The sequence below is a fragment of the Conger conger genome, chromosome 7 (genome assembly GCF_963514075.1).
Source record: "Conger conger chromosome 7, fConCon1.1, whole genome shotgun sequence".
NCBI classification, from domain to species: domain Eukaryota; kingdom Metazoa; phylum Chordata; class Actinopteri; order Anguilliformes; family Congridae; genus Conger; species Conger conger.
The window spans coordinates 57,605,587-57,616,256 of NC_083766.1; the positions used below are offsets into that span (position 1 = coordinate 57,605,587).

Sequence of the window (10,670 nt, forward strand, 5' to 3'; positions counted from 1 at the left end):
CAGTTCCTTTGGAGGGGGAGTGGCTGTTTTAATGGGTCCCGCCCCTGAATTGGCATCATCTGATTAGTCCCCGCGCAACGCTCTTGCTGGTCCCGTTGTCAAGGTGACGCTGACCGACTCTTCGTCTGTGGCGCACCCGTCGTCCTTTTACAACTGCATCTTCAAACCCAGTCAGCAAAACTTACCCGTTTCTGTGCGCGTATTCCTCTTGGCGTTTAGCGGATTCTGAGCCAAACCAGGATCACGTCAGCCAACTAAAGATGAGAGGTATGATGGCCTCTGATAAACGGGCAGTATGGCGGTGCGGTTCTCTCCGTATCCGTGTGGGTTTCCTCCGGGTACTCCGGTTTCATCCCACAGTCCATGCAGGTTAGGTTAATTGGAGAGCCTAAATGGCGCCTACGTATGCGTGTGAGTGAAAGGTGTGTGTGTGTGCCCTGTGATAGATTGGCGTTTATTCCACTCCCACAGTGCATGCCGGGACATGATAATTGATGGATGGATCTCAAGAACTCCAGCTGCACATCCACCCATCCCAACTTTTACCCTTTTTCCAAAGAGCACTTAAGACCATTATGTGCAACATGGCCTTTCAAAGTTTTTACAGTGTCTTATTACAACCTCCCCCGAAGATCCCAATTTTGTCGGCCTTAAGACGCCCACATTAAGTAAGCGTTTATCCGCGAATGTGGAAAGATGACGGTGCGCGAAGCCGCCAGAAAAAACGTTAAGTGCAGGTGGTTGCGCTGTTGTGACATCGCCGGTCTGATTAGCTCTAATGGGCTCTGCTTAACAGAAGAATAAAGGCGAAAAGAGAGTGCGCTACCCCACCTCTCTGATTATACCGAATGAAAGAAGCTCCATTATCGAGATCGAAAGCTTGGATGCTTGCCAGGCAGTGCTTTCTAATGGAGAGAGAAACGGCCACCTCCTACCATTTACCAGCCCAGCCGCCTCATCGTACACCCGTGTCCCTCGTTCCGTGCCGGACTAACAGAACATGAAGATTGTTTTTTTATGCATATGTACAAACACAATAAAGGCAGTAGCGTTTAGCAGCTGTAAAAGCACACGTTAACCCCCTTTACCTTCCGGTATGCAGTACATTTATAACACATTTCGGAATAAGTTCACTCAGAGGAACAGAGTACATTGTTTTGCCATAATGTTTACTTTATAATTTGTAAAAAAAAAAAAAAAAAAAAGAATCACACTTTCATAATGACATTAAATGGGACCCTGGAATAAGTTTCTATGATTGTTACACGTTCATTTTTTTTCTGACAGTTTGACGTTTTGGAGTAATTAAGCAGTTAAGAAGTGTCTAATACTGTAGCCTACAGGCTTTCCACCAGCAACAACAAAATAAATAAATAAATCTGTTGGACAAGAGAGAAAAGCCAAAGTCATTTGTTAAAATTAATTAGCCTACAGAGAACGCTCATTGACAGTAGTACACTACAGCACAAACAAGCGAAACAGTGATGCGATAACATTTTCAACAGATTATCACAATTACTTCAGAAGGGAGACGCCAATCGCAGGCTTCAATTTCATTGAAAGTGTTCGTGTTCTAACGTGTCAACTACACCGTTACTACCGGCCATCTAACAGCTGTACAAAGAACCGTGTCATTTATTATTAAACACACCCGTCTTGTGAGCATTTTCCCCCGGTCTCTGCTTTATGTATGTGCGGGACTGCATGGAAAAAGAGATCAAAGTGTAGGAGTATCTCCCAGCAGCCTGCGAGGGTCAGTCCAGATCAGCTAAACGTAATCACGTGTCGCGGACCCGAACTGCACAACGTGCGAGAAGCCATTTCAGGGTCTGAAAATAAATAACAAGGGTTATTCTTTTTTTTTTCTTCTTCCTTCCTTTTCTTTAGCAAATGATCCCGCAGCGACTTTCTAGAACGACCGGCTAGCATCCTCCCACTCGGTCTCTGGGAATGATTCGCAGTTCCGATCCGTGTTTCAGGAACACGTTTCCTATGAGGAGGAGAGGAAGAGGGGGATGAGAGAGAGAATAGGGCGGTCAGGGAGAACGACACACGGACAAAAGCGCCAGCCGCCTCAACGTATTATTACGCAGTCTGTGTTTAAAGATCTATTCAGAAATAAAACATAGTGTTCCAAAACAGCAAAAAGAATAGAAAAAAATTGAAAAGAAAATCACCAGTATTTACAAATCAACCGTATAAGACATTGCCGTCCACTCCTGCCCTTGGTTTTAGTTTTCTCCTTAACCCTTATGTAGTATTAACATTCTGTATACTCCCCTTGTCCTAAGGGTAAAAAATGAACCACCTTCACTAAACCCCTAAAATAAAGCAGCTTAATTGAATTTCTATTTCTCAAATCAATTCTGCACAAAGAAACAACCTGTCACTCATCACAAACTTTGTCATCACATTTGAAGTTGGAAAAAGATAATCTAGGGGGTTTTCTCTGCCGTTAAACATAGTGGCGGGTCATTTTTGACCCTTAAGACAACACAAGGGTTAAAGATATGGGAGTGAACAGCGTAATCAGCTGGAGTAATTGATTAAGAGCCGAGTAACAGTAAAAACCAACGCAGCTTGGCAACTATTCAAGGGGAAACCTGAGTGCCTTCGCAACGAACGGCACTGCCAAGGAATAAATAAAAAAAGAATCATTTTAATGATGAAACATAAACCAAGCTGACCGTTGAGGCGAGTGTAGCCTACACACAATGTATCCTCAGGAGACCTATAGTGTGATCACTGTTCAAAGGCCGAATTCATTATAAGTCCAGTTTGCTTGAGAGACAGTTGGTCCAAATGTCTCCCAGTGACCTTCTGTTTTTGAGTAGGCCTACTGTTTATACTTTCTGCCTCTGAAAAGCATATTTATGAATATAGAAGGAAGTAAATATGAATTGTGAAAACCATTTTAAATATTCCTCAGGGATTCTCTCCATTGACAGACATGTTTTGCAGATCATAGCTTTTCAAAAAGCAAATCCATATTAATAAATCCCTATGATCTTAAAGCCCAGGACTCATGAAAGAAATCCAATTTAATGTAAACACTGAATCAAAGTAAAAAACACAACAAGAAAACATGCATTTGCCAGTTTAAGTATTCCATTTGTAGTTTTCCTGTGGGAAATGTAATGTCCATATTTTCCATGTCGTGAAGCATCTGCTAAACACCAAAATGTACATTAACCAAAGGAATAAAAACATCCAACACAGGGCTCTTCCTAAAACATCGCTCCTAAGTTTAGGAACACACAAAGAAAATATTTAGGAACACACAAATGCATCCCAATTAGTAGATGTGCTCCTAAATGATTTGGTAACACTTTACAGTAAGGTTGCGTGTTGAATGACAGAAGGCCACATATGCTGCTCAGCACTGACTGCAGTGTGAGAGAGGTCAGACCAGCACGCGGATTTCATACTGGTCTTCCTGGAGCCAAAATCATCCATCTTCAGAATTACAGCCAAGCCATTCTTTTAAAAAAAAGACAAATGTGTTCATCACATTCAGTTTTATATTATAGCCTACAGGACCAGTCAGGCCTGGGCGTTAATGCTGGAGAAGGCGATATTCTGAAGCACTCCACGACGACGGATGCAATTTAAATCGATACCATTCCGCCAAGAATGAGCAAACGGCCAACGTCAGCAGAAATTTCAGTTTCAAATAAGCTCACGTGTGAAAAATAGACTCTTTGTTGCCAGAGATACACTGTGCAGGAGCGCAGCAGCACGAGAAGTGATGAGGCAGAAACAGTCACGGCGTCTCGGCACGAAACTACTGCCTGAGGACTGGAAGTCCCTAAAGTTCCTTGGCACAAAAAATAGGACTACATGCTCAAAGAAATAAATAAATGCTATTTGCATATACAAGCCTCCAAGCATGCGTGGCAGTCTTATTGCTCTCTGTCCAAATATTTCCAAAAGGAAAACTGCTGTGAAATATGAAATCCAGTCAATATTTCATGGCATCCTATTTAGGTTAAAAAATGTAAATAGTTGCCGTGTTCAAATGTCTAAGCAGGTAAGTGACCTGATCATTCATGTAGTGTACTCAGCAGCTGTACTCAGCAGGAGGCAAGTGCGCTGATTCGGACATGGCCCTGCACTAGAACAACCGTGGCTGCTGTGTGGCGACAGGGCCCAGGTGTGGGGCAGGTGGAGGGGACAGGAAGCTGTCACTGGGGCTACAGGAAGCGGAGACCAACCTGCTGTCTGAGCTGGGTTAATGCCAATTCCATCTGCAATTACAAAAAAATGAAATAATTAATTAACATGCAAATTAGCATTGCTGTGAAGTCAGCCTATAAAAAGAGACACGGCTAACACAGTCAGTGTGGCGACGGCACGGCAACAGCGTTGGCAACGGCACGGACAGACGTAGCAACGAGACCGTTCTGAAAAAACGGATCTCGGAAAGCACAGCGCCTCCGTCGCAATAACGCGGAAAGACGGCGTTGTTTTTTTTTTAATGTTCAGCACATCAACTAACTTTCTCAATTTGAGTTTGTCACGATTAAACGCGCGCGACGGAGTGTGACTACAGGGTAATGGCTTAATTTCTTCCGCAGAACATCTATCTGCAGCTGGCTTCCGCAGCGAGCGAATATCGCACAGTGAGGCAGCATTTTTCCTGTGAAATCAGTGTAGACATTTATTTACGTGTCATTTCATTTTTCATTTCAATAAACATACAGAGAGAGAGAGAGATACACTGGAGGGAGGAGGGGGTAGCATTTTGGAATGAGCTCTCAAAGTTAAAAGTCATAAAATATAAAATATGAGCTCTCGAAGGTAAAGTCAACCTCGGTTTTCTTTCCCCCAAACCAAATGCGTTCGGTCAATGTTCACGGTAGTGCACGAGTATAATAGGTTACAGATTCGAAGACAGAAACCAACGTAGAAGCCAGAAGCCTCGGAGGCAAGTCACTCACCATTTGTAATAATGGCACTGGTTGCCGCGGGCACTTTGAACTGTGGAGAGAGGAGAAAGAAGAAAATGAGAATATTTCTCAGCAAGTGACTGAGAACTCAAACTGGGGCCTGCGGAGTGGCTTGTCCTCAGGCCCTGTCCTAGTGTGGGGCCTGACCTGAACCGACAGAGGAACGTGCTGCGGCCTGTAGCCCAGCGGCTAAGGTACGTGACCGTGACCCAGATGGTTGTTCGCTCAAGCCCCGGTATAGCCACTATAAGATCCGCACAGCCGCTGGGCCCTTGAGCAGCCACTATAAGATCCGCACAGCCGCTGGGCCCTTGAGCAGCCACTATAAGATCCGCACAGCCGCTGGGCCCTTGAGCAGCCACTATAAGATCCGCACAGCCGCTGGGCCCTTGAGCAGCCACTATAAGATCCGCACAGCCGCTGGGCCCTTGAGCAGCCACTATAAGATCCGCACAGCCGCTGGGCCCTTGAGCAGCCACTATAAGATCCGCACAGCCGCTGGGCCCTTGAGCAGCCACTATAAGATCCGCACAGCCGCTGGGCCCTTGAGCAGCCACTATAAGATCCGCACAGCCGCTGGGCCCTTGAGCAGCCACTATAAGATCCGCACAGCCGCTGGGCCCTTGAGCAGCCACTATAAGATCCGCACAGCCGCTGGGCCCTTGAGCAGCCACTATAAGATCCGCACAGCCGCTGGGCCCTTGAGCAGCCACTATAAGATCCGCACAGCCGCTGGGCCCTTGAGCAGCCACTATAAGATCCGCACAGCCGCTGGGCCCTTGAGCAAGGCCCTTAACCCCACATCGCTCCCCGGGTGCTGCTCACCGGATGGGTCAAATGCAGAGGACAATTTACCCGACAGGTTTCAATAAAGCATATCTTCTCATTCTGCAATGAGAGCGCGCAAATGTGGAAGTCTACAGTCCAAGCAGCAAGTCTACAGTCCAGCCCTGTTTCTCAATCCTCCCTCAGAAACCAAAGTTCATCTGACTGCCCCACCGCTCAAAACCCCATTCAGACCAGAAGTTCATCCGCCACGGTGTGAGAATACAAACATGTCACTGAACAACAAACCTACTCTTCAGAGGGCTAAAGGTCAACACCTTCCCCCCCTCCTGGGAGCGAAGTTGGCGCAGGCCACTGCATTCTGGGAGATAACGCCACACATTCTGGGAGAGAACAGACCACCAGGAGCCACCGCACGGCTGCACAGGAGGTACCCGCTCATTAACACCCAGCTCACTGCAGTGAGAGAGGAAACGGAGAGGGCACTGTCTTCCCCTTTCAGCCCCCGTGACAGACAGCCAATAGAAATGCCTCCTTAAAGATGATAAATCAGACACTAACCAGGAAGGGTTTTCTATATTACCGGGCCTTTCACATTTAGAATGCTCTCAGCTCCAGACGTCTCCACTTTCCAGACAGTTGACCTGATCAGATGTGAGTTTTCATTTGCAAAAATTGACTTGACTTGAGTAAAAAAGTAATCCCGAATTTGCCGTTAAGTTTCTCTGTAAACCTCTGACCGCAGTTCTACATTAAAAAACCATGAGCGTATTTGACTGGTCTGGAAAAGCAAGACTGCAAAACCAATTATGACAAAATGATATGGGCACTCACAACAATCATTCTATCACTGTGGTCGAATATCACTTAGCACACCAGAGCAAATAAAGACATCTGCACACAAATCTCATGAATACAAATCCTTCAACAGACTCACTCGCAATTTTAAACCATCAACATGAAGAAAGCCAGAGAGAGAAAGAGAAGAGGGGAAGAGGGTGAGTGAGACAGAGAGAGAGAGTGAGAGTTAGAGAGAAGGAGGGAGAGACAAGAAGAAGAGTGAGTGAGACGGATGGGAAAGAGAGAAAAACTAGTCTTATCACAGAGAGAAGCACTGAAATGAGCCCATCATTTCACAGTTCCCATAAATCATTTGGGGATGAACAAAATAAATAGCAAAGTATAAAAACAAAATTAGAGAAACAAATTGATGACCGCGCCAACCCGCTTATCAGAATATACAGCCATGCCGAAACTACCCTGACTGCATTTGAATGATTCCCTTCAGTTGGTATTCCACGTGCTTATTGTCAACCAGTACGCCGGCAGTGAGCAGTCATGTGACCTTGCTGTGGCGTCGCCAGTCAAATACCCAACTTCCGGGATCCAGTCAACAGATGTCAAAATGCATAGCACATATTGTACTTTCAGACTTTTCTTCTGTGCCACCGACATGGATTGAGCTTCAAGTCACAGTGAATGCAATTCCCCCTGTCATTTAAAACAGTTCCTTCAAGTCACTGATAAAAGATCCAGATAAGCTGCATGGATTTATTTTATTTAATAATTAATTCTATTAACTCGTTTCTTGTGTGTTCTGAATGTTACTTGCCGTGTTTACTGACTTCTTCAAGCATGAAATGTTTCTGAATTATGGGGTACCCTTTTAAAATACTCAAAAGAATGTCAACGTTAGTATATACGCTAAATAAAAGGGAAGTGTGGGTAAAGCGTTGGAGCAAGGGAATTTGTGTTAACACTCGCAGCTTTGTATCATAATGTTGGGGAACCGCGCTTTTAACTCCAGGGGCACTGGCATTGTACCTTCGAGTAAGGTACCTAACCTGAATCGCTTCAGTCAATACCCAGCTGTATAAATGAATTGTGTGTAAAGACAAAATAACAACAACAACAACAACAACAACAATGTATGCTTTATAAGTGGCTGTGGATATGAGCTTCCAATAGATCTCAAATTTAAGTGCGCATCTGGGGACTGTTGCGGTTGTGACAGGGCGCGCAATCTGTTGCTATTGTGTCGCCAGATGAATTTGGAAAAGTAGCCAATATTCGCTCCCTTCTCGCAATTAACTTCAACCCACGTAAAAGGCCTGTCGAATGCACAGACAGTTGTCAGGAAGGCTTCGGCGTGAAGTTGGAGGAAACTCACCTCTTCTGCAGCAAACTTTAAAACGGCTGTGAACGGCGTACTTTCGGGCACACTTAATCTGAAAAAATGAATTGCAGAATTAAGACGTGATTTCTTCCTGCAGCAGGGAGCAACATAATAATTAGATTCCGTTCATTAATTTGCACTAGCCTACTTCCTGCGCATAGCGGATAACGGGATTCAACACGTCTCAATTTTAATTATGAACATGAAAGGCTGGTATGAAATTAATGGGTATTCCTAATTCCAACTCCTGAGATAAAGGGCTCTTAATACTATTAAGTTACATATGTCACATGTGAAAATAGATTATCATTGGCCTACTTGTGTATACATACATACATACATACATACATACATACAAACACAAATAAATAAAACCGGCATCATATGCAGCTCTTAACTTTTCTGATAATCTCAGCATAAACATCAACCTGTGACAATACAAACAAACTGGAATTAAACTTTCTGACAATACTTGCATCGTGTCAATGACTATATCAACACACAGACATTGCTAGCTGCCTCATTAGCACGGCGCTATGCGAACACAACCGTTCTACCCATATGGCGTGCAATGAATTAGTAGCCACAGAACAGATTTGTCCCTTCTGTGTTACAAGTCAGCCAGCAATATTTGTTCTGTGTGCCTGTTGCAGCATGTTACTCGTTTGCATTAGCCAGCTAATTGGTTACAATTCATAGCTAATTGTCTACAACTACACTCACAACCCAATAACGTTACTCTAACAGAGCAGACAGACAGTTGCCAAAATTATTCATATCCATCTGCGCTAGATCAAGGTAAGTTAACTCCTGGCAGCACAATTTCAAAATCAGTCAAATTTGTGTGACATTTGGAACGTTCACATTAGCAAGCTAGCTAACGCTGCAGCAGTTCTGAAAATAAGATTTCTCTCATTAACGTGTATTTAGTTAAGATAGCATGCACTCGGGTAAGATTATTTAGGCTTACTTGCTATACGTACGTTTAGAGATATATCAACATTATCAACACACTATTTCGGGATCTGCCCATCTGTCACTTACACTTTATAAGGGAGCCTGGGGTCCGATGTCAGCGTGATTTTAAACGTTACCTTAGACCTGTTGGAGAAAACAGTTCGTCTGTCAGATGCGTGCACATTTATTTCATCGCAATATTATTTTTCTGGGTTAAAACTACACGATAACACATGTGAACTTACATTTTTCTATAGCCTGTTTTCCTACACACTTCGCTCACCGACCAGGAAGTCAAAAGGACCCAACGTAACACGTCATCCTTCGGGTAAGCAATGTATTTCTATTTTCATGTGACATGGGCATACAATACAAACATTTTCTTTCGGGGCGTTTTCCGTGTAATAATTTACGTGCAATGAAAGCTGAAAGCCAAATATATAGCGCATAAAATGTGTATTTATTGAAAGGCACGCGGCGAACTCGCTGAATGAAATTTACCGTAATGCACAAACTATACGAGCGTGAACTTTCCGTTAGATTTTTTTTTCTCAGATTTTGCACGATTATCGTACATTTTAATTTAAAATCTGAAAACATTCATCTTAAGTGTGCCTTAGCACTTTAATAAACATTTTAACCATAAGTAATCGTTTTATCTGAAGGCACTCGGCACATTACTGTGAATTAATGCCATATCTGACAATCGTATTGTCTGGAATAGATTCACGAAGAAGAGTTCGTTTGGCGATGTTAGTAATGTTTCAGTGTCACAGAGTGTACGTTATGGCGTTTGCCAAAGACGTAATTTAAATTAAAAAATGTAAATTGGAAAAATACATCACTTATGCCACTATGCAAAGTAAACACAAAGTAGTATTTCCCCCGATTATTTAAAATGCCACGACCTGGCCAAAATATTGGATTTTGTCCCAAAACCGCAGCGGTATCCATTCCTCATATATGACTCATTGCATTCTGGGAGTGTTTACAGTCATTTGTCAAAAGTGGAAAATCAAAATGGCAGTCAGCAATTTGCCGCCTCAATAGCACTTAAAGAAGAGGGAGGATACATTTACAGGTTTGCCTCTGCTTTCATTCTTATTTGTTTTCCAATAAACCAATTAACTTTCTGAATCCGGCAGATAAGGCACCCTAGGCGTAGGATAGACATTATTAATGGCTTCCCTATAGGACCGAGAAGTTAATTACAGGTTTGTGGAAATTGCATTGATTTACAATACATTTCACGGTAATGCTTGTTCAACGGTTATTTGTAGTGTAACATTTTCCTGTTTTATTTCCCCCTTCCCCATACTGGGCAGTGTGGAATTCACAGACCACTGTTATGTACAATGGCCACAAGATATCACTGTTCTTACTTCAAATGCAAGGAAAAAGCCAAGAAGTGCTATTCTATTTTTTTTGGGTTGTGTAAGAGCAAGCTTTGGTGCGATAAGTGTTTTGGCATTTGTATGAGGTTAAAGTCTGGTGAAAGTCACTCTATATTCTCAGTCTGCTTGAGTCATCCGACACACCTCCCTGTCAATCATCCTTGGAGCTAGGTTGCCTGGATCCCCCAGTAAGTTTATTTTTCTTTGTCTCCTTTAAAGTACCATTAGTTCCAGCCGTGTTCTAGTGCAGAGCTCTATATTAGCACAGCACTGAACTTGAAGGTACAATAGGTAAGATTTTTGTGTTAAAACATTGTGTCAAGATCATTGTAAATCCCTTCCTATCATTGAAAAAGGCTCACTGACATGTTGACTCACCCTCTGCCTGTGTTTATAGTCCTTAAATTC

At 43.4% G+C, this 10,670-nt stretch overlaps 1 protein-coding gene across 1 annotated transcript; it reads right to left on the reverse strand.

Moving 5' to 3' along the window:
- Window positions 1-1,148: 1,148 nt before the first annotated feature.
- On the reverse strand, window positions 1,149-9,195 carry ufm1 (ubiquitin-fold modifier 1). Its single transcript, XM_061248815.1, has 6 exons — window positions 9,114-9,195; window positions 8,956-9,012; window positions 7,906-7,963; window positions 4,941-4,980; window positions 4,215-4,247; window positions 1,149-1,990 (listed from the first exon to the last, which is right to left on the reverse strand). Coding segments are annotated over exons 1-6 (258 nt in total). The 5' UTR covers window positions 9,116-9,195; the 3' UTR covers window positions 1,149-1,922.
- Window positions 9,196-10,670: the final 1,475 nt, after the last annotated feature.